Below are 25,106 nucleotides of genomic sequence, written 5' to 3' on the forward strand. Positions count from 1 at the left end.
TGTTGCAGGATTTTTGTACACAATCTTCTATATTTGCCAATGTCATAGCTGGTCCTTGTAATCATGTGTAGGTGCCGTTTTTTTGCGTTTTTATGGTTCATTTCTTTTTGGCTTTTCTTTGTAGTAATCTTATTTTGTGTTTTATACTGCTTCTTTTTAGAGCTTTAAATTTTTATTCTGTATTTTGGTTCTATGTTGTCTGTCTGTAACTTATGTTGCTGCCTGATTCAGCCACGACACTCTTGAAAAAGAGATGTTTAATCTCTAGAGGTTTTTCTGGTTAAATAAATGATAAATAATTAAATAAATAAACATTTCAGAGGGAAAAGAGTATTGTTTTCTGTACTTTTTTGGTAGCTATATTAATTAATTTGCAGGTTAAACTTTAATTTGCATACATATCGTCAGTAGGTAAAATCGGTTTCACCTCAACCAGCTACAACACGAAAATGCAGCTTACACATTGGTGGATTGTGTTGTGATGGTGTTGTCATGATACTGGAAATTTGATAAAAAACCTTGAAAAATATCAATATTTTCAATACTACGAGGAAAATTGACATCTATGGAATTTTTAATTTCTATTAAATTTTATTTTTTTAGAAATATAATAAGCCTATGATATGACAATGACGACTTTTCTTTACTTAGTTAGTAGCAAAGAAGCACAGAATGACTGTAGTGAACATTAACAATAAGAGTGAGAATGAGAAAGCACAGCTGGTACCAGTGTATTGATACTGCTGAAAATGAGCATTGAAACCATTTAAGATATTCAGAATCGATATGTAACACAACAATCCAATCATATAATATATAACAGTAAGACACTTGTACTTGTGATGTTTTTCACAGTTTGGTTTTATACTTTTTCTTTTCAGTAAAGGATCTGAATACTTCTTCCACCACTGAGCTTTCATGTAGTTTTTATAATAATAAAGCTCCATTTATACTCTTGTATTGAGAAGATTTTCTTAAATTAATCTTATGTGAGGGCAGAAAATGGATTTTAGGCAAAGATGTAGCACATGTGCTTCAGCCGTATAATCATTCATTTTTAATGAAGTGAAAGATGAAGCTAAATAGACAGATAAATGGGATTTGTCTGCCGTCTGAATGCACAGAACAATTAATAAAACATGGGTTAGAACATTTTCATGAAGCTGTGCAGCTTTATACAAATACTGTCAAGTGTCATCTTAAAGAAAGTAATGGGAGGAAAAAGGGAAGTTCTGACCACACCATCCTGCCAACACCCACACGTATGTACGTCTGTTTTATTAATCAACACGTGGCAGTTATTTTTGGGTAGTTTAACCTGCACAGAGGCAGTCAAACAGCAAAGTAAACATGAGACAAATAACTTTATACTAGTCCAGACTGAGACACTGCTGACAATATTTGCTGTGCAATGTGCTGTGAATAGTAGAAGATGGTGTTAATTAAATTACAACAATATTTACATCATATCTAATACCTAATACAAAAGGTAGGTGCAGTCACCTTCAGCATGTTTGCCCTTCATTACCTCTCTAATAACATTACCAAATTAAAAGATTAACTTTTCCTCTACAGTTGCTACAGTGCTGCTTCCTTGCTGAGCTGTATCCACTCTCACTTCACTCCACTCCTTCCTCTTCCCTTCCCATCTATTTACCCACTTCCCAAAGTCTCTCCTCAGGGGCGGCTGAGAACACCGAGGATCACCACCATTTACCACGGAGGCCTTTACCCTCCTCAACAATTTAAAACAGCTCTCTGTCCATTGTCCTCGTCTGCCCTGCCATCTACAGTCTGACCTCTTATTCATACTAACCAGGGGAGACGGCGTCACACAGTTATCAGTAGGTAGTGAAATTGAGGGGATTTTAAAAGGCTGCGTCTGGTTTCTAGGAAGCAGACACAGTGCAAGACATGGATACAATCATGTATAATCAATAAGTAATGTAACTATAATTTCACTTTTAAATTTATTTTACAATCAGGTGACAAACAATCCAGGAATAACTTATCTTCCCCCTTTAAAAAAAACATGTTTGAGCTGACTGAAATTATGTAAATTCAGTCATTCATTCACTGTACTTTCTCTTATGAGATGTAAGAAATGAAGAGTATATGCAACACCTAAATGACTTGTCAAAATAGATGGGGTTTGCAGTGTGAATCTGCTGAGATGCTGCGATGGGAGGCAAACATGAAGCAAAGATGTGGAGAATGTCGCCCTCAAGTGGCCGCTTATTTACTGACATAGAGGCATTGTCCAAGCTGAATTAACTAACATGATGTTGATACAACCTCCAAGAGGTCATTTCAGAGGAGAAAAACTCGCTGTAATTTAAAGAATAAAGTAGAAAAATAAAATTGCCATGTATGTGGTATATCTTTATGGATGGCTGCAGGTTGGAATCCCCTCAGAAACAGGTAAAATCTGGGCAATATTTTTACTTTTTCCTGGCTCAACTGTGGTGTCCTGGAGTAAGGTAGTGAGCCCCAAATGTTCCAGATGAGCTGCTAATTAAAGCCATGACATGTATAAAATAAATGTGCTTTGTTGTGGATTGCTAAAAACAAGCATATATCTAAATCGGGCCTGCCAAAACAAGACAACTTTAGGGATTAAAGGGACAATCCATCTCAAAAGTGTAGAAGGAAGCGTGCATCTGTTCATGGACGAGAGGATCATGCTCATGACAGCCAGAATGTAAACATTAATGGCGATCTCAACGACCCAGACAAAGGTCTTGTCTACCTGCTGAGGTCGGGATGAAATTACTGGTTACACCAGGCCAGCACTCAGATCAAGGTCTGTGGATTCTTTTGATTAACCGGGTCATGACTACTGGAAAGATATCCCCACAAGCCAAGAGCCATCTAGTTACATAGTATTTGAGAGAAGGCAGACATCTCTACGTCTGATATCTCCAGCACTCGGAAACTCACACCAAAACACTCTAGACTGATAAATAGCATTACAGGTAAGTTGTATTTTTGATTTTATCGGGAACTGTCCCTTTAACACACCTCAGAGAGGCCTGATGTGAAATAAATTGATCCCTTCTAAAAACAAAGTGACTCTCAGACATGCAGTTTGACACTCTTGATTTACACAAGTGGAGTCAGACCTCCCTAACCTGAAGAAGTAGATGGTACTTGAGGACTCTCTGCATCGGGACAACCAGCAGGTCCCTCAGTGTAAACTTCCCATTGTTGGCTCTCTTTGAGCACTCCTGCAACAAATGCATACACACATTTAGAGCGACATGAGCATCAATGCATCATTACACAGATGACTTTGGTGGTAATGACACTTTTTCACAAGGACGGGTCAACCAACAGACAGAACAATGTGTTTGTCATGGCATGCATCTGTTCTTGTTTGTTTTAAAGTTGTCACAAAACCAAATTGTCATGTGGAACTGGATGTGGGATATTTTTGTATCCTGTTTTAAAGTGCATGCCCTGAGCTCACACCTCATAAAGAAATATCATACCTTATATTACTTTTATTTCAAATATACTACATAAAATAATCTATTTTAATTCATTTATACAAGCACAGCATAGTTTTTCAAATTTGCAAAGGCTGGAGTGAATAAGATACATGCAAATGAAATGCAATGTATGTGTAGTGCACAATATAAACACTAGGGGCCGCTGGAAAACTGGATCTGTGTGTATGGGGGTGAGCATGTATATGTGTTATTCAGGTGTCTCACCTCCAGCTTTAGACGAACATCCTCTTTTTCTTTGCAAATGAGGTCTAAAACAGCGATGGCGATCTCCACCTGACTGCAGTATATTCCATAAATAAGCAGTCTGCAATTCAAAATAAAGACAGTGGAACCACTGGACAGTGGATTGTCGAGAGCCAGACAGTGATAAAGTGCTCACTTAAAATTAGAAAGTGTAACTCGTAATATGGTGCAATCATGTTGCTCGTGACGAAGATGGTATCAAGAGATTCTCTGGCACGGAGTCTGTTGCAAGACAGTCAACTACTAAATAGTAATATGTCTGAGAAGAAAATCCTTCCTCTAATATGTGGAGATCATTTTGTAGATTATATAGAACTGAATTAGAACAAATGCCATAAAATAAGAGCCATTTTCCAACACACATAGCAACATGTAGATGCTTGTCATATTCAATTGCCAGCTTGTGTGCAGGAAGGATCCAAAATTCAAAATCGTCTGATGTAAATTAAGTATTCATGTCTGCTTGTCTGTATGTTTGTGCCAGTGTGTTGATGGCAGATTGCAAGGGGGAAAGTACAGTGACCTAGTCGACCTTAAATTAAACCTTCTATACATGATCACTGAGAGATAACTCAACAAAAGGGAGGGAAATTTAGGGAGATGCCCCTGCAGTTGCAGCTCACATACTTTCGTTGTAACCTAAAGATGAATGCAAATAGATGGTGTTCGTGGATACCTTTCTTTGTAGCTGATGAAAATCTGGTAGAGATTTAAGGCATTTTTGTTTAAGATGGAGTCCTGCACGTCGACCATCAGGCTTTTGTGAAGTTTAACCAGATCCTGCATTAGAGAAAGACGACATTGGTATCTGAACATTTTATTTTAATGTGGGGACAAAAAGGGAAACTTGCGGGACTTACAGGAATGTTGACAAAAACTTTGTCGATTTCAGATGCGGAGAAAAATTTCTTCAGAGGATTCAGAAAATACTGGAGAAAGAAACAAAACCTTAATGTAACATATTAGTGTCTCTCCTCAGTTTCTTTCATCAACTGATCATTTTACTGGAATCTATAAATAATATGATCACACATACCGAAACTGTAAACAGACATTATATATCAGATAAGAGTGATAGCAGGTCAAGTTGAAATGAAATGATAACTGGGAATTTCCCTGAAATCCCCCTTTAAATTACATTTGTCTTATTTTTCTTTATTACTGATTTAATTTAATTTTGTTTTATTTTATTATTTTTTATTTTATCATTTTGACATCTTCTGTTGTGACAAATTAGTCCATGATATCTCTCAATTTTTTCTACTGATCACAGATCAATGATGTACACCAAAACTGTACAGAAATGTATGTGTTTTACCCAAAGAAAACCACTTGTTTGTCATGTGACGATATATCATCTCAGTGCTCTATAGAAAAGTAGGAAGTTTATGTACCTTCTCAATGGACTCCAGGGTTTCTGTGTATTTCTCCTCCGTCTGTTTTATCTCTGTGAGGCAGCAGCTCCGGACATCCACCTCTGCCTGCTTCTAGAAAGACGCACAGCTTAGAAAATGTTGCTCAGCAATCTTTTTCTTTTGTTTATCTGCAGACAGTAAAGTGAGTTTGTGTATTCAGACTATACTCAACGGCATTATCGTAACTATCTGTATTCAGATCATATCACCAACTTTCTAACCTCTGATAAGTTTACTTTTCTTTTTCTAAAACAAATTATTTATGGACGACAGTATTTTTTAAAGCAGCATGTGCACACTTCCTCCTGCGTGTATCTCACACAGCAATAAGGTTCAGCAGGAGGCTGATGAATGGGCGGTCCACATGACTCTGAGATCCCAGCTGAGGTCGACCCCTGCAGGTCTGAGTGATAACAACAAAATCATTTCGAACATAAATCAGGGAATGGGAAGAATTTCCCTCTGGTTTGCATAGCATCTATATTTTTTGTTTAAAAAGACTTACTGTTGTAAACATAAGTGGATGTAGCACTGTCTTAGTTAAGTTATGATTATTTTTTCTTAGATATACAGGTATTACCCATATGTAACATTCTTAGAAGTGTTATTGATCCAAATGGATTATTCTTTCAATTATACAAAACTTTGTAGCATACTTTAATAATATCATCCTCTTTTTGTATCTGTTATCTCATTTTGATTTTGGCTAGTCAATCATAGATAACTATGGAAGAAAATAAGATGGTTTATACATGTCAGTGATTTGGTCTTTCATACTTGTCCCATTCATAACTGTGAATCCTTGCTCATGAAGATTAACAGGGATATTACCCTGACACACAGTAACAACTAATTACTATATTTTGTTTTTCTATTTGTCAGGGATAATGCAAAGGGCTAGTTTCATCTGCAGCCCCTGAGAAGACTGATAACAGTTGAAAACAAAAATGTTAGAATATTTCCATGTACTTACATGACATGCATCATTAGTTTACACTTGCAGCACACTTGACAAGTAACAGCAAATGGGAAAGTGTAAGTAATAATGGGACCAATATAGAGCCATGTGGCACTCCAAGGTAATAAAACAAGTACCTTTACTCAACAACTGTGCATAGCTGTTTTGAGCTACTGGTACTTTACTTGAGTATGTCCACGTTATCAAACTTTATACTTGTACTCCACTGCATATTAATGGATTTTTTCTCTAGTATCTCTAGTGACATCTCTATTTACTAGTTTATTTTCCAGATTTAAATTTGACATACAAACATTGGATGATCTTATAAAATATGATACATTATTACAGATTAAGCTACCATATAAACATTGTTTGTTAAATCCACCTTGATCAGCTACAATTATGCATCTACAATAATTATCCAATAATATAACATTTAAAATAAAACACACTCTAAGCAGAGAGACCTTGCATTGTAGGTTCTTTTACTTTGGATGCGTAAAGTAAAAATTATCATACAAATGCACCTTTATTTGAGTATAATTTTGAATGCAGTTTACTTGTAACCAAGTATTTTTACATTAATGTACTGGTAATTTAATTTTAGTAAAGAGCCTCCATTCTTTAAGATATCCTGATGCAGAGTTACAGAACAGAGTTTCATCCAGTTGTACCAGGTGAGAAGTTCAAGTGTGACATTGTAGCAATTAGGGTATTGTTGGTTATAGTCCAACAACATCCACCCCCTGGAGGGTGCGTGTGTGTGTGTGTGTGTGTGTGTGTGTGTGTGTGTGTGTGTGTGTGTGTGTGTGTGTGACTCATTGCATTACCAATGGGGGAAGCTGCTCAGTCCTCATGAGGTCTTCATAGATCTCTCCACCAGCGTAGTCTTCCTCCACCCCATAGACCGCCGCATACAAGTCGTCCTCATCCTCAGGGACATTCTCACTGTCACACACACATTAACATGTCTTAAATGTGTTGGTTATCGGTCAAAAATTACTTAATCAAGCTGTGAGGCAACAATTTTTGGGTAACGGAGAGAGCAATAGCCTATGTTAAATTAAATGGTAAAAAGTAACACACAAAAAGCAACACACTTTCTGTACATCGTAAGCATGACGTATATGTTTTCTATCATTATAAAAATAATAGTGTGGAGCAATAATGCAAGAAGAATCAAGATTAACCTGTTCAGACTTTGTTCTATACATTTTGATTACTCTTTCATCTTTTACCTATCAATCAAGCTGCCAGCAGCACCCATCCAGAACCTAGATGTGGGTGGTATGCAAGCACTCAGCAAAAACACGCAGAATTACTCATCTGTTCCCTCTGACAGTAACAGAGAAATGGAGCCAAGCCTTTTACCAAAACATGTGGGTGTCCAGACCCCTGGAGAGCCTGGATGATGAGCAGAGCTGGTTCTGCTACTGAGTGAAATAATCATGTTCTATCAACACCAGTAATGGCCCCGTGGAGAGGAGCCTCATACATACTCAATCAAGTCTTCCAGATTATTGTAAATGTCCTCGTCTTTTAGGCTCTCCTCTGTTGGAAATGGCCTGGGAATGACAGCAAAGGAGCATGAGGCTCAGTGTTTAACTGAAAAATCACATAGCAGGAACTACAATCAATGAGTCACTTTGGGCAGGATAGTAACTTTTGATGTGTTGAAATGGATCCAGAAATGCAGAATAGCTCAATATGCTTTTGTACAGTGGAAAATGACACAAGTTGGTTAAAACTAGCTTGGACAAGTCCACTAATTTATCAGTGCAGCTTGATAACAAGCAATTCAGGGCCCGGAGCCACATTTTACTGAGATGGAAATCTGCAGCTCCCTCATTGTCACATTCAGTGGATGCTGAAAAATGATCAAGATGGAAAAACAAAATATACAGAACACATTAAAAGAAAATTCCACATAACACAACTTTAAGCCAGTAGAAAAGTCACAGGTGTGTGTACTCTCATCAATACATTTTTCTCTGATATATTCAAATGTTATAAAAACATATCTTATTTTTTATTTAATATATTTTGCCATTGTTAGTGGGAGTGCTACGTTTACTGAAGTATTTTTTAAAAACAGATTGTTTAAGAATCAGCATTTGGGGAAAACTGGTGTCATTTCACAGAAAACACCTGTTAAAACAGGAAATTAGTGACTGAGCTGTGGCTTAATGTGGCGGCAGTGTGGGTAAAAAGGTTATGAGGTGGCAGTTAAGTGTACTTTTTCTAAAATGTGTAAGCATTTTTTAAGCAGAACTTGGACAACTTTATGAAATGTAACTAACTTACTTGAATCCTCCTTGCTGTGCTATTGATGTGTAGGAGAGCTTGGATAGAGTGTCCATAACCTGGTGAAAAAACAGTTGTGTTAAATCATGTTTTTGATTGGCTCAGAGAGACAGACACATACAGAGAGCAGGAGAGGAGAGACGAAGAGACAGAGTTAGAGAAAGAGAAGAAATACTTGCTATGTTAATGTCATGTTCATCACAAATAGAAGTTATTGCACCAAAGCAAAAACCAAACCCTAGCTGAAACCTTGAAAACCATTTACCGCCACGTAACACCTTAACAAACACTTAACAACCAACTAGCTACCACTTAGCAAACACTTAGGTGACGTTTACCCTGGGGATGCTAGGAACATGTCACCACCACTTTTTGAAATGGCCGATTTTGTCCCCATCGCTTGCACCAAAAAATGTTAAACAACAAATTAACAACATCAACATAAACCACTGTTACTGTGATTTTACTATGCCCGGAGAAGTACAACCCAATTCAAGGGGGGGTAATTTGATCAACCTACTTTTAAGAAAGGAAGCATTTTGGATCCATGCATTGAATACACTTGAGCCATGTGGACTTATTCCCTGTCATTCCCCCTTTCCGTCTGACAGTTTAGAGGGACAGAAGTAGTTCTTTATAAATTCTTCATCTCAGTCATCTACATAATGGGGTGAGGTTAAATCACATATCATTCTTGTAACTCTTGTACTCTTGTACAGTGTGAATGTACTATGCTTTTTGGATGAATTGAAAATCATCTTTTAAAAAATGATTTTGAAGAATGTGAAAGAAAAAATATTGCAAAAGAAAAGTGAAATAACTGTGATAATTAGTCATGTGACCCATGTATATTTAGCACAGCTGTGAGTACTCATGTGATTCTGTTGAGCAAACGTGAAGAAGCTGCGGGTGAAATGTGTTGTTCGCTGTTCTTAAAATCACAGTAATTCAGTTCAGTGTGCCCTGGTTTATGCCAGAGAGATGTTCCTGCAGCCATCTGTGCCGTTGAAGTGAATGGGTGCCACATGCACATTTTAAGGTCTAGTGTGTAGGATTTAGTGGCATCTGGTAGCAGAAATGAAACTTCCACTGTGTGCCAAGAATGTAAGAGAACTACAGTGGCAAAAGCAAAACTACAAAACCATAAATAGCCTTATCTAGAGCCAGTCTTTGGTTTGTCTGTTCTGGGCTACTGTAGAACAACATGGTGGACTCTGTGGGAAAGGACCCTCTCCATATGTAGATACAAAAGGCTCATTCTAAGCTAATGAAAACACAATGTTTCTTATTTTCAGATTATAAAACTAATGAAAACATACTTATGAATACTGTATACCATTTCTGCCAATAGATGTCCCTAAATTCTACACACTGGACCTTTAAAGAGGTTACTAGAAAGGACGGAAAGGTAAATCATGCCTACATGTGTGCTGACTCAGCAGGGATAACAATAACTGAGAAAAGCTGATCTCCAGTACAAAACATATTTCAAAGCAAGACAGAATGCCTGACAGCCTTACTGCATTATACTCCATTATATCTGTATAGTTTGAATTGACACCTGGTGCCTCAATTTTGTGTTTTCCTTTACATAAATAAAAACATTTCCACCATAAATCGGTGCATAAAAATTTCTTTGATGCTCAAAATGTGAAGTTGTAGTAGCTGCAGTGGTGGTGGTGGGTCATGGATGTGAAACAAGCTAGCAACAACACATTCCTTTAACAGAATAAAGCCCAAGTAGGAAGAATTTGACCATAAAATTCAGTATTTGCAATGCTCACAGCAAAATATGTCAGAGTGAATTTAGCCTGAGTGAAAACCAGAAGAACACACGAAACTTTACTGAGCTCCTTCAAAATCTGACTCATCTTTCTCTATCGTTTTTTTGTTCCTTACATTCCAAATTATTATACTTAAATTGTAAATGTTGCACGGTGTGTTCGGCAAACCTTTACTTACCAATAAATAAACTTCAAAGTGACAGTAAGAGACGGCCAGAAGACGAACAGACCGAGAGACAGAGAAAGACATGCATGGTCTGCAGGAAATGGTCACGCTACCTCAGACTCTCACACCTTTGCATCTGACTGTGTGTGCAAGTGTGTGAGAGTGTGTGTGGTGGTGGTGGGGGTGGGGGTGATCGTGTGCAAGATAGAAAGAGAAGAGGAACAAAAAGTGAGACAGGTCTGATAAACAGATCTATACTGCAGCTATGACACCAATGAATCCGTATGTTGAAACCTCTCGTTACTATCAAATAATATCAAAATGAAAATTTCCTCACTTTTGTTAATAGAAAGTCCCTTACAAGTAAAAGTACATTGGGTGTCTATTTATGTGTCTGAAGCCTGCTAACACAAATAAACTGACTGTAATCTGTGCTATAATAATCCATAGTGTTGTTCCTGTCTGCACACTGACCAAACAGATGAACCACAGGATGTTGTAATCAACTTGTCTTGGTCGATTTTGGAGCGTAAACTATTGACAGTTGACACAGTGCAGTCAGTAGATGCTATCGGAGAAACAGTGAAAGGAAGGATGTGTTTGATGAGGATGATAAAGTCCTCAAAGTAAAAATTATGACGACTGCATTTTACGTTTCATTACAAATTTAATCATTTTATGCTTTTATCTCCAAAAGAGATCTCCCAGATTAACTTTGCAATTTTTGTTTAATATGAAGACGTTTCTAGCAATAACACTGCATCTGCTTTCAGCGTTTGGATTTGCCGGCATGGTTAAGAAAGATAGCTAATGAGGTCTGTTAGAACAGCCTCTCTATCTGCAGCTTATCTCTTCTTCCTGTGTGAATGAGTGCTGTGGCTGTGGCTGAACCCAGGTGTTCTTGTCACATGAAAGAGTTCTGTTTGTAGTGTGAGCGACCAGCTTTAAAACTGCAAAATGCCTCTGCATCAAGTTATTTACAGCAACCGAAATCATGTCTTTCCTGCAATAAAACAAATATTTTGCCTTTGAAGTAAGATTATTTCACTTATTTGAAATGTGATGTTTTGTATTTGCAGCTCTAATAATTGGTTGTGTATCGTCATTCCACAACTAGTCACCTGAAACTCACGGTGGTCCTAGAAGTCACGTCAAGTCAGTTGATTTAAGAAACTGAAACGCTGAAAATTTGCATCAGAATCTCTATTGAATTTGTCCTAACAGCATTGTGTTTTAGGAGTACACATTACATGAACGATTTGATTTCTGTGGAATCTTTGTAAAAGGAAGAATTTTTGTCACTATTAAGTTCATCCTGCCGCACACATCACACCCATCACAACTGATTTAACACTGATAGTGATAGCTGACGCTGTGTGAGGTTAATTAGTTTGTTTTTAAAGAAGTATTTCTGAATCGGAAAAACAGCTTTCAGAGGACAAAGTAGACTATCAGTTAAGAACCCGTATAAAATATTTCTTTGCTTTCTTTATTGAACCGTAAATCCCTCTAGGCTGCCTGAAAAACAAATTGTTCTCACACCTGCCGATAGTTTAAGCCACATGAGTCTTGAGAAGCAAAGCCACAAGCTGAGCTCAAGCCCAACCACAGTGGTGAGTGTGGCCTGTTTACAAAGTGTAGCTTTAATTCTTTAAGCACTGAGACAAAAAAAAGATATAATGAAGGACTGACAAACCATAATGTCATAAATCACATAGGCATGTCTGAGTCTGTTATTTTGTTACCCGAAATAAACAAGAGTGTATGAGTGTATTGAAAGAAATATTATACAGAGTGGAAACATGCAGTTGTGGTTATGACCATATGCATGTGAGGAAACATAGGATTATAAATAAAAGTTAATGATTATATGCATTCAAAATTATATCGATTAATTTTTAACGTGATGACCAAGATTTTTTAAATAAATTGTACAATAAATTTCTACAGTCAGGGATCTGCTTATTTACAGTCAAAATTCAGGAATATAATCAACACATTTTTAACAAAGTAATGTAGCTATGTCTCAATGCAGGGGCTACAGCCTTTGAAGGACGCAGCCTTCATGGTCTACGTCAGCCATGTCCTTTGAAGACCGCATCAGCCAAACCGAATGGTCTCCGAAATGATATGGTCTGGTCTGCAGAGGATTTCCTGGTTGCATCCCCAGTTGCTCTCACCCCGACTCCTTGGTGCTCCTGTTACCTAGCAACCAGCTGCACTTGACAAAAGATGGAGTAAGCTAGTAAGCTAGTTAGCCCTTTTTTTAATTCAATATTTTAGAAGATGATTCACCATATGAGACACAGCCGTTTGATATATTTCCGGTTAATGGAGTTTTCAGGAAAACTTATTAAATTAAGACTGTTTAAGCTGTGTGCTTTTAGCTAATAGTAATGTTAACAACAGTTAACCGTTAGCTAGTTAACAACCCCAATATGGTGCCTAATCAGTCCGATGAAATTTGCTTGCCTGGCGTATATAGCGAAAAAAGCTTCTAGCTTCCATTGAAAATTAGCTGATAGACTTTACACTGTGATGATGTCATGGATATTTAAATAGTTTTTCTCGGCTTTAAGCTAGTTTAACAAATTAACAACCTCCATGGATCAAAAAATTCACATATGAAATGTCATAACTGACTTTATCTGCAGGTCAAGGTGTCCCATCAACAGTTATACAGATCTCTCTTATATAATGGTGATCTATGGGGAAAATGCTTTTTGGGTCACGTGATTTTTTTTTTCACTGCAATACCGTGAGTGGCAACTGGGAAAAATTGAAACAAGGCTGAGCTGCTTTCCTGGGCTCCTGGTTAAAATTCAGCCAGAGTGCATCAGAGATGACCTTTTTTTGTTTGTTTTGTTTTTGTTTTTTTGTAGACAGGACGTGAAAATTAGCGTCACCCTGGTTCCCTCCTGGTTCCCCTGAGATTTTGGATTACTACAGAAAATAAGCTCTGTGGCAAACAAACGTTTATGATACTTACAAGTTTTGTTCAGCAAGATAATCTTCACAAACAATCATCACTTTAATGATTTTTGAAGTTTATGTGCAATCACCAGAAGTAAAAAGCTAACGTTAGGCTATAAATGACTACACAGCAGTTGCATGACTAGATGTCGCAACCACAATAAGGCTGTAAAACCATGTTCGCTGTAATGACATTGTGTAGTCTCATTAAGCCACTTATTACCAGCTTTTTTAATACACGTAAAGGCTTCAGAATTCATGAGTGGGACATTTACTGACATATGTCATAGAGCAAAGTGTGAATATCTTTTGAGCTTGTGTTAACCACAGACCTTATTTCAGGCATCTAAACAGAAATCCATTCAAAAAACCCATTGACTTAAAGATGAGGGAACTGAGAGTGAAGAAGTGCTAACTCATTTCTGGGTTTTAGGACTCCTTCTGCACCACTCTATACCTTATAAGTAACATAAATTGTGTGGTCCTTATAAAGACACATCTGTTGATATTAACACATCTATTTATCACACAAATTAAAGGTAGACCTATCTTGTTTAATCTGTACAAACACCGGAGACTCAGAAAGAGAAAAAGAAGATATGTTTTAAGTAGTTAGCTTTAGAGGATAGTTTGATTTTGTTACCTTTGGACAGAGCGATGCTAGCTTGTACAGAAAATGAGAGAGGAATCAATCCTCTTAAGTAAAAGAGCTAATGAGTGCATGTACCAAAACACTGAACTACTCATTAAGAAAGAAACAAAAACCATTCCTCAAACATAAAATGCCCTTCTCTACTCATTTGAATTTAGTAAGCAAACATTTTGCTACAACAGTCAAGGTTGACATCATTATGATGAGGGAAGAAGTAAACGCATTTCTGGCCTCCAGGCTGCTGCATGTAGTCAGCGTGGCTGCCCGGGGTGAAGCCTGTAGTAACTCAGCAGAGGAATGTAGGTTAGAGAGCTCTCATTAGATATGCAGTGGACTAATGCTCTGTCTACGGGCAGAGTTGGCACAACGCAAACCGAGTGGATTAGAGTGGCTGAGATTTGAGATGTTCTCTTTTGGATGTTGTCTGGAAAATAAGGAAGAGATTGAGCATTTGCTTGTTCGGCCGTACAACCCTCCCTGGAGCCAATCCACCCCAGTGGCTGAACCTGCAGACACCCGTATTTTTAACTAATGGGAAAAAAAAAAAAAAGTAATGATGCAGCACAATCTTCTCCCTCCGGAAGCTTGTTTGTTTGATGGACAACTCTTGAACATGACTGAGATTATGCAGCCCGGCTTGGATGTACTGTACATATTTGCAGGCAGCACCTCCCCTGCGGGATTATCAGCCACCAGATTAACTGGAAGCTTCTTTAGAACACAACACACTGAACTGAAAGAAAAGAGAGTCTGTGTGGGAAACTGCATGCAAAGCCCAGCAATCCCTCACACGTATGGAGAGAGCCCCTGACCACTGTCTGTTCTCTGCAGGGAAGTGAATTAAAAATGTTGATACTGTATAATTTGCCTGATTAAAGGACTTCTGATACATTTTGCCTGGAGACCAATTCATGTAATTCAAATTTTCTCACACATAAACAAAGTGGAGTTCTAAAAACACCTGTGATATCATATAAATTATTTAAAATAGATACAATATCTGCTATGACAAAAGAATTGAATTTCCAAGTGCAATGTCTGTTCAAAACAGGCCCATAGCGCGGCCTGTGGTGTTGCTGTTCACAGCTTTCAAGAGAACCACTCATTGGAACAACTTCCTAATCAGCACTGCCCTTCCTTTGGTCATTAAGATGATAAGATATGAAAAATATTGAATTATGTTGCTGTTCATTGTATCTCAAAACTACATAGAAAAGGCCCCTAGAGCACCCAAAGAATATACAACTCAGATACTAACAGCATACATCTACTTCTACTTTAGGGGAAAACGCTGTACAATTACATTTACCTGACAGAGACATGTTACTGGTTACACTGCAGATTCAGTAACTATAACAATTAAAATATGATGCATTATTGTTTAATTCAATTTAATTTAAAAGAAATGTTAATTTAAGGAAATTCTTGTGCTAGAGAATGCTTCAAATTACAATAACACTACGTACAGTAACCACAATTTTAACGATTCACAACCAGTACCAACCAGAACAACCAGTGGGTTCTTCGGGTGAGGGTCACTCACTGGGCCCAGTTTTAGAACAATAGAATATTAAATATCTGGCAAAATATACAAGATAGAAGTGTTTTCAAGGAGTGGAAGCAAAAACCAGTGCCTAACAGAGTAACAATAGAAGTACGATAAGTCCAAGAGTTACTAAAAATGAACTAAAATGGTGGAAAAAACAAACTGATCCTCAATGTTATATTGAATATGATATAACATTTCAAAAGGGTTTAATTTGGGTAAACTGCTCTCGACTAAACTACCACTATAATATGCACAATATGTTCTTTTACTCTATGTATCTAAGAGTAAGTTCTCGAGGTATGTGAAGGGCACACAGACAAAAACAGACAGGTTCCTTGTGTTATAGTTAGATCATCAAGTAAAAGAAAATGTTGTGGATATTATAGTGGTAGTTTAGTAGAGTTTACCCAAATTAAGCTCTTTTAAATTAAATAAAAATCCATTTTGAAATGTATAGTTAGATGAATATTCATTAAACTATCAAGTAATATGCTAGAATTTAATATAAGTATATTACTGATAATGCCTCTCTTTCATTCTGCACTTTCACGAGGAATCTGAACACAGGACTTTTACTGTGTAGTATTAAAACCTGCATTATTTATAGTTACTAGTTTTACTTAATAGAAATAAGTTTGGAGTACTTCTTCTACATATGCAAATAGCCGACCAAAATTCCCACTTTGGGAAAGGGTAAAAAGGAAAGCAAGATGATGCTTGGTTGGGGCCCCCAAATCACTACAATCTGCCCCTGAAGGACACACCTGTTGGGATTCACAGGATCCCAACATATTTGGTGCCTCCGTGTGAAGCCCAAATTTAAATCCCTACATATTTGGTGCCCCATGTGAGGCCTAATATATTGATCCCAACATATTTGGTGCCGCCGTGTGAGACCTAAAATTATGTTCTCAAAATATATATGTTGATCCCAACACACCCAAGTTGCATCTGCTTGTGGTCAGAAACACTGGTGAACTATACTATTCAATAGGCGTAGTAGTTGCATGCTTTGACATTACCATCGTGGTTACCTAGTAGACCATTCATTTAATGAACGTGTGGTGTTTTTGCGGGTGTAACCTAATTATTGTTTTCAGTCAGTAACATTATGGCAAATTTACAGATTGGACATACCTTAAAAACTTCAATGAATAGCCCGGGCTTTTATTTGCTTAAATCACTGAAATCAACAGGCCTATATTTGGGACAGGCCTTTAATTCTTTTCACATAAAACACATGTTCAGCAAAGATGGGAAATACAATCAATTGTATTTATATATATTAGTTACGACACCCAAGGGTTACAGCACCCGGCACACTGACACAACCCCACGATATCCTGTTAAAACAATACTCACAACTTGGATTCATTTTCATGAAAAATCCTTTTGATTCTTTTGATCTGAGGACCCTAAAGGAATATGAATAACTTACAGGGTAATCGAGGAATGGACACATAGTTTGAGGTTGCCAACAACCCACTTTTATTTATCCGAAAAACTTCTATAAAAAGAATGAACTGCCTGGCTACCAGACCAGGCCTCTAATTGAGACAGGCCTTTATTTGTCAAAATTTGTAGCTACACCAGGCTACTAAAAGCGACTAAGTGTTTAATTGGGACTAGGCTTTTAATTGAAGTTTTACGGTAGGTGAAGACATGCTAAACTCAGTTCGCACCACTGCAGTTATAAACATAGACTGTATAAAAATAAGCGATGTAGTTACCATGACGTCACCAATTAGTTCGTGGACTCCCATTTTGAAACATCAAGTTCAACATTTCAGCTGTCGCCATCTCGTTTTTTGGTGAGTCAAATAAAGATTCACCCCCTGTACAGTTGTCATGTTAGCTACAGAAACAAAACAAAAAAAGATTTTAACCAGGCTGTAAACATTTTTATTTGCTGTATAGTCGGATGTTTTATTTATCTAGTCTGTAAAGCCCTGAAGCCCCGCCTCCACTGCTGCACAGACCCACAGAGCGCTGGCTGCTTGTTTATTCAAAGTGATTGCATCCAAATTGCACCACATTAGACTGTGCATGTGTTTGGGTCCCAAGTAATACACCTGCCAGTGTGAAGCAGATTCTATGGTTCTCGAGAATTGCAAAGGACAAACACAGGAAGGTTCCTTATGTAAAAGTTAGATACAGTAAAAGAAAATATTGTGCATATTATAGCGGTAGTTTAGTAGAGAGCAGTTTACCAAAATGAAACCCCTTCGAAATGTTGATAACACTTGTGCAGACATAATCTTCTGTATTTTAGATGTACTAAATTATCAAATACATATACTCAGCACTGACTAAAACCAAGTAAATACATTTCAAAACAAATCATATTATATTTCCCTGTGGATAACCCCATGGACAACCTCAGACAGCTCATACTGCTCCGAGGCAAAGTTATGCACCCGATGCACTGAAGTAAGGAAATGCGGGAATAAGGCTGCTCAGTGTGCTTTCTTCAGCTGAGTTAAATCAGGCTCCTGTGCTGCGAGCGAGAGTCCACTGAGTAGCTAGGAGGAGCGCGCTACAAACCCACTGACCTGGTAACACTGTGTACACACACAGAAACCAGCTCCCACAATAACACAGCAATAAAAAGAAGTTGACCAATCCCTCCAGAAGTGCACCAGAAAAATGCAAGACCAGGCAATGGGTGGACACATGGCATACATTCCTCAAAGTATCCTAAATGTATATCTGGATGTACAGGCAATCACACATGTTACTATTTTTCTACAGTGTTCAGATCACAAATTATGACAGTTTGCTTATTATTTTACTATTTGTAGTGCAGATTTCATGTATTATTATTATGTTTTTTCTCATAAAACAGTCCTTTATATATTGTCATACAGTTGTTTTTATCACCTCTGGGGCATTTCTTCTTACTGCATTGTGTTTTCAGAACCCATTGTGTGATTTATTTTAATGTAAGAAGAGTTGTGGCAATACAATACTCTGTTTTGCAAACTGTAACACAGTTTAAATGTGTCACAATTTTCCCCTTTTTTCTGACTATAAAATCTGAACAAACAACAAGGACTGTAAAATGCACTATCAATAGGACAGACGGCACAAGCATCACCATCGCCATCACTCAGCTGTAATAGATGTCATGAATTTTACAGACAACCTGCTCACTCAAACTAATTTCCTTGTAAACCAGCTTGTGAAGGTGTGATATCCTGAAAAGCTTAAAGACTTTCATATGTCATTGCAACTACAGAAGAAGGCAGCTAAAAGAGGAAAGGAGATCAGAAGAGAGGAAATTCCTGAGAAACAGAGCGATGGATGTGGTTGTTACCTTTCCAAAGTCTCGAACATCGAAGAGATCGAAGGCTTCAAATAAGTCACTTTTCTTCATTCCAAACACCTCATTGCAAGACATTAGGAATGTGCGGATGTTCTTTAAGCACAGGAACTGCAAAGAAAAACATTGAAGGCTATTAATTTAGTATCACTTGTCTGTAGCACTTACGGATATCTGTGCATTCTTTTATTTGCAAGAACCATGATAGGGACAAAAGATTCATTGAATTGTTCATTAATTCAAAAGTAGTATTCTTTGAGTGCCGCCACCTGAGCCTGAAGCAAAATTAAAGGATGTGTTCATCCAAATTACAACAGCCCAGGTTTTGAGAAGGCTGTGTCTCAGATTTCTCATCGCTCACAGCACTGCATTATTGCAAACCTGAAATTTCTTCACAGAAACAGTGTCACACAACAGTTTTCATTTGAAGTAAATAGACCTGCACTTGTATATCACCTCTCTAGTATTCTGACTACACAAAGCGCTTTTTACACTACGAGTCACATTCACTCATTCACACACACACACTCCATGACAATTATTATTATTTATTTATCTAATTTTTAAACATGACAGAACTTATATTATAAGTATTTTTGATTTATTACATTGATTTACATTTTTCTGCATCAAGTTATTTGATTTTAATACTTAAATAAGATGATGAAAGTCTAGTCACTGAAACATTGCAGCATTAAAATCATTATTTTTGCAGGTTAGACAGTATGTGGGAGTCTTTTCTACGAGCTTTATTCTTCTCTTCCTTCTCCTATGCACCTAGTACTTTCACTAACGTAAACGATCTGAAAACGTCCACCACCACTGCAGCTGGCATGTCATTTACAGCATCACACATGTTTGAACATTGCTGTACAGATTTTCCTGTAACACCATAGCAGACACTCTGAAATATCACATTACTTTTCTTAAGTTTATTTAACAGCACGTCAATTTCACTGCTGCTTAAGTTTTTCTTCTTCTTACAGCCTTTTTTGCGGTGACATCTCTTCAAGTCTTGGGGTGCGTTCCAAATTGCATACTTTTTATTTTTATTTTTAGTATCTACTACAGCTGCCCTTCAAAAGTATGTACTGTTGCATCCAGTATGCACACAGTCGGGACATACTACTTTCTCATAACATGCCGTGAACTTTGACCCTCTTGCTTTTATATCTGTTACCTCAGAGATAAAACAAATGCCACTCACCGCGTTTGCCAGAGACAGAGATCAATCCGGAGAACTGTTGATGCTTTGCAATGTAAGTAGTTTAACATTATGTTTAACGTTATTTCCATAGTTGTGTCCTATTGTTGTTTGTAATATTTATTTTGTTCACTTAAACAATCAGTATTCCTAGTATTACTTTTCTACTGGTCATCAGTTACTTGAATACGATGTCATCCATCATAGCGACTTCTGACAGCTGTCAACCTCAGTCAACGTGAGGCATCGTCCACAGTGCAGAAGATTGTGGGTCAGAATTGCCAGAAAAGCGTGCTGGCTTGCATACTGCAAAATCAAACCGGGTGTAGAAGAACATCCTGGTATTGTTGGCTCACTGCATTTCACCTACAATGTATTGGGACATACTAAATCTTTTTCTGGCGTACTATATAGTATGCTAGTATGGGTAATGGAACACGCAGTTGGGCATGTGTCAGAGTCTTTGCACACGGCACAACACTGTGCTTATATAGTGTTTAGGGGGCGTTACCTGTGCCAGTGGGTTGCTCATGATCAGGTGGGATTCATCATTAAGCACACCTGGGTAAGGGCAGGTTTGGAAGGTTAAAAACATTTGGTGCATCTGGAGCTGACTTCTCTTATTTTTCCTCTTAACAGAAAATTAAGATAAAATATAATAATTATAATAATTAATGCTTTGAACACCTGAAAGACCCAAACCTTTAATTGTGTTTGACCTCAATAAACCTATATTAACGCTAAAATGTGAGCACAGAGAAGTTTAAGTTGCATTTATAAAAGTGAAGGTGAACCACTAACAGCAAACTGAAAGTGAAAACGAAAAGTTTCACAGTGCGAAATGAAACCACCACGCATGTGCTCTTTCGGTGTCACTTCCTAGAATCTGTGTCTCGGTGGGAAAAGTACAGTCAAAAACATTCATGAAGACAATGTGCTTATGCTTATGGGTCCCTGCTTTGGCCTGATACAAATCCATCCACACAAATAGCCCTGTAACAAACACCCAGTAAAGCATTCAAATAGTAAAGACGCAGTAAACAAGTGCAACATTATATTTTGCCCCTCTGCACGTTGACTGATGACTGAAGTAGAAACTGCATGTTTGATAGTTTACGGTAAAAACAGAGCAGATTCTTGAGAATAGATAGGCCCCCCCTTATCAGCTCATCATGGAGACGCCTGTAATCGCCCCACCGCCCCCCTGGGGCCCTGTTTGTCTGCGGAGGAAGTGCATGTACATGATGGCTTTGCACCCACCACCAGCCTCATACCTCTGATTACAGTCACAGCCCCGCTGCATATTCACTTTCCTCACATCTATTTAGAGAGTAAACACTGCGTCCTTGGCTTCACTGATGAAAAATATGAAGCCAAAGTGCAGTTCTGCCTTGGTGCAGGATGTTTAAAATGATTGACGGAGGGTTAATACAGTTGCTTGATACTGTGTTTAGTGGTTAGGATCCTGTTTCTGTTGATTTGATAATGCTCTAAATATTGAACTTTTATTTTGTAACTTTTGACACTATTTCTTATCTGGTTTGTGCATATATATGTTGATGTTTAGCAGCCTTGATTTAATGTCTCTCTTGAATGATTTTTAAAATAGCAGTTTCTGTCTCACTTTCGCTATAAAAAAAATGTAATAAATGCAGAGGTGATATCGAGTGCCCATATATTCATGATCCATACATAAAAATTTTACCGTCACACTCCTTGTTTTGCATTTGCACCGAGGCCTAACACACACCACGATAAAAATAGCACCTCTGGGCGCATTTTCACCGACAGCACACTGCACTCCAGTCCTCCAGTCCTCCAGTCCATTACCTTCATGCCCTTGTTTCTGTTTCAAATTCATTGGTCAGCAGGGCACAATGAAAGGGCCATTTAAAATCTGGAACCCACTGACACACATGCCTCTCTCGACCGTATTCAGACGACCTACAGCTGCAGGCTATGGCTACTCCTTGTTCAACACATTATGCCCTGGGTTTGCTTTTACTGTCTCTCAAGAACATAAAAGAGGAGTGGACGTGCACTGACAGAGCACACACACGACACTGGAGTTTATAAGGCAGAGAACAACTCAAGCCCGGCTAAGAAACTGGCTTTTATTTCATATGGGATTTTTGTAGGCAAAATTGGTTATTTTGACTAGATGTTTTCATTTATTTATGGCAGTTTGTGGACGTTAGAATTAAGAACAGTGTCTTAGATTAAATTATGTTTAAGTAACCTGTGATGACGCAGCATTTCAATCATATGTATGACAGCAACATCAAAAATGTTCAAGCTCATCTCTCAAAAACGAAAGAAATGAAGTCTGGTTACACATTATTAGACATACTTATGTTACAACTTTGCGTGTGTGTGTTTCATACCGTTGTCTGTTTTATTAATCGGTCTTTTGATCTTAATAGGTAAAGATTCCAAACAGTGTGGTGGACATTACCTGGAATCAAACGTGTTCAGGGTCTGACTAGAGTATATTTTTCATAAGTATCATACTTTTAAGAAGAATCAGTAAAGATATAATCACCGGAAATATGGCCTGAATGAGTGAGTACAAGTAAGTAGACAGGAAGTCTTGTTCTTATAGTGACACATTATAAAAAGGCATGAAAATCATTAGTGAGTATTTCGTAACCACAGCAGACTCAAGCTGAGTTTGTTTGCACCTAAAGAGATGTGTTGCTACACACATTTGTGTTGGTAATATGAAGTTAAATATGCTTTTTACTACATTATGCTATTTATTAAATCTGCTTTCAGCCTTTGATATTAAAAATTCTGTTCTTCAAAAGTGTGCTGGCACGAAATCACAAAAAAAAAATCAGAGTCTTAATGACAAACTACCATAGACTTTATAAAATAGCTAACTACACACGGCTTTAGACTCAGCTGCGAGCAAACGACCAGCTGCTGCACACATAGTAAAAGTTCCCTGACTAATGGGTGGATCAAAGCCAGGATTTTATCAGGCCTCTCCAGTGGCAGAAGGAAGAATTATGGGCAAAGAGAGGTCAAGCCTTGGACCATCTATTTGGGTTTCACAGGCTGAGGGACATTTAGCACTCCCTCAGTTTATCAAAAAGAGTTTCAATTGCTTAAATTAAGGTTTAAAAGATACAGACTTACAGAAAGGTACGCAATAAACCTGTCTGGATTAATTATCATATTTAGAGGAAGCAGAAGATGAAGACGTGTCCATATCGCATATCTAAATGAGTCAGAGGTCACTCTGTGGCTTTATTTTCTATAATGTTTGCAGAAACACTTGTCAGTGTTGACACAGTGATAGAGGATAAAAGGTTGGGTCTATATGTTCCCAAATTCTGGACTTCAATGTACTGCTGTGTGTGATAGATGGGAAATGATCAAACGCTTGCCTTCTGCTTCAGATCCTGACAATTTACTGGTGTATTTTGAAATCATGGAATAACACTAATGTAAGAAAACACACCCATACCTCTGCATCAGACTTTAAGCACCCTGGACTTAAGTGTCTGTATCCAAAAGTGTTGTTCCCTGCAGGTGTTTTGGCCTGTTGCACTTCTTCTGTGGTGGTGTGTTTAGAGGCCTTATGTGGACTTGCTTAGTCTTATCACGTAGTCTTTTCTTGAAAAGCAGCTGTTATGTTGAAGTCTACCTACTTCATGCATACACCACACATTTTATAGTCAGTGTTCATAAGCAATATGAGTTGGATTCTTTCACTATAGGGTTAAATTGGATTAAATTGGGTCGCCTAATTGTTCAGTAAAGTAACTTACATTGCCATCCAACATCGCAGGCATGCTTTTAAAACTCATTCATCTCTGACGACACTAACTTGGATTTCACAGCAGTTTTGCAGTTCCTCTGCACGCATTACAACCACAAGTTGCTCTGAAAGGATTGGTCTACCTGTGACATCTGCGGCCTGAGATTGATCTCCTTCAGGTTGATGGTGTGACGCCTCAGGTTGTTGAGCAGCTGGCACAGCAGCACCCCGTCCCGCAGGGTTTGCGCCAGGTCGAACACCTGCGCCGTGTCCGCAGTCACCCGGTGGTTCGCGGGCAGCACGTTGCAGCTGATCAGCCACATCGCACATTGCCTCCAGTACTCCATGTTGTCGGACAGCAGGTGAAAACAGCAGGTTATTGCCAAATGTAAAAAAAACTTTGAGTCTATTTTAACCCCGTGCGCGGCATGACAGCTGCGGTCTGCGCCGTCCACTCCTCTCTCCAAACTCCAGCATCGCCTCTGGAGGACAGAGCGAGCTGCTGCAGCTTTTGAGCGCTGCACAGCTGGTGGAGGCTGCCGTGAAACCCCCTCTGTCTGTCTGTCTGTGTGTGTGTGTGTGTGTGTGTGTGAACTTCCCCTTCCTTCTTCTGTGATATTTCCACAGAGGTGGTCGTAAGATAATCGTTAGCCTTCCCCTTACATCCTCTGTGATAGCCCATTTCTACAGAGGGGGCCCTAAAAAAAAAGCTTTTAAATAATTTTTACACTTCCCTTTACTTCGGAAATAAGTTACCAGTATATATGGTGCACCTGCGGGAAAGGCTAAATTTGACACTTCTGTTTTTTTAACATGACAAAAATGTGTTTAATCAACGCAGGTTCTTTCCACCTTTGATAGGCTATGCATGCAAATTATTTCAAGGTTAATGCATATCAAAATGAGGCTATAATATAGTTTTGACATCATTTTTAAACTTGATTTATGACGCTTCAACTGTTGGCAGCAACTATCATAGCTCATTCACATTACTCTATAAACTCTAAACATGCCCATCACATGTTCAGAACCCATCTTCAAATAAGGAAAGACCAACAATCCAAAACCCCAGAATAGGAAATTTAAAGAAATGGGCTATAAGAAGGTAAAAAAAAAGGCTACTAGCAGCAACTGGCCTGTTTTTGGGGAGTTAACCAAATAAAATTTCTAGCACTTATTTAGTGTATCTCTATTTACTCTATGACAAACTGTGTGTGCAGAGTAATCCTTCCCCTTCACAGTCTCCCACTCTCAG

At 38.1% G+C, this 25,106-nt stretch overlaps 1 protein-coding gene across 3 annotated transcripts in view; it reads right to left on the reverse strand.

Moving 5' to 3' along the window:
* The window catches only part of LOC126382551 (guanine nucleotide exchange factor VAV3-like), a 68,455-nt gene extending 44,135 nt beyond the window's left edge, over positions 1-24,320 (reverse strand). For 2 of the 3 annotated variants that reach the window (XR_007569070.1, XM_050032478.1), the window contains exons 1-10: positions 23,995-24,320; positions 18,876-18,992; positions 8,436-8,494; positions 7,631-7,696; positions 6,962-7,079; positions 5,150-5,242; positions 4,616-4,684; positions 4,432-4,535; positions 3,717-3,816; positions 3,132-3,227 (exon numbers count right to left, since the gene is read on the reverse strand). Coding sequence is in view for 2 of the 3 variants with exons in the window: in XM_050032478.1 (XP_049888435.1) it covers positions 3,132-3,227; positions 3,717-3,816; positions 4,432-4,535; positions 4,616-4,684; positions 5,150-5,242; positions 6,962-7,079; positions 7,631-7,696; positions 8,436-8,494; positions 18,876-18,992; positions 23,995-24,198 (1,026 nt within the window). In the remaining variant the exon portion in view is untranslated. The remainder of the gene's footprint in view (positions 1-3,131; positions 3,228-3,716; positions 3,817-4,431; positions 4,536-4,615; positions 4,685-5,149; positions 5,243-6,961; positions 7,080-7,630; positions 7,697-8,435; positions 8,495-18,875; positions 18,993-23,994) is intronic. The other variant, XM_050032479.1, reaches the window with a different exon arrangement.
* Positions 24,321-25,106: the final 786 nt, after the last annotated feature.

This window comes from Epinephelus moara, chromosome 21 (genome assembly GCF_006386435.1).
Source record: "Epinephelus moara isolate mb chromosome 21, YSFRI_EMoa_1.0, whole genome shotgun sequence".
In the NCBI taxonomy this organism is placed as follows: Eukaryota; Metazoa; Chordata; class Actinopteri; order Perciformes; family Serranidae; genus Epinephelus; species Epinephelus moara.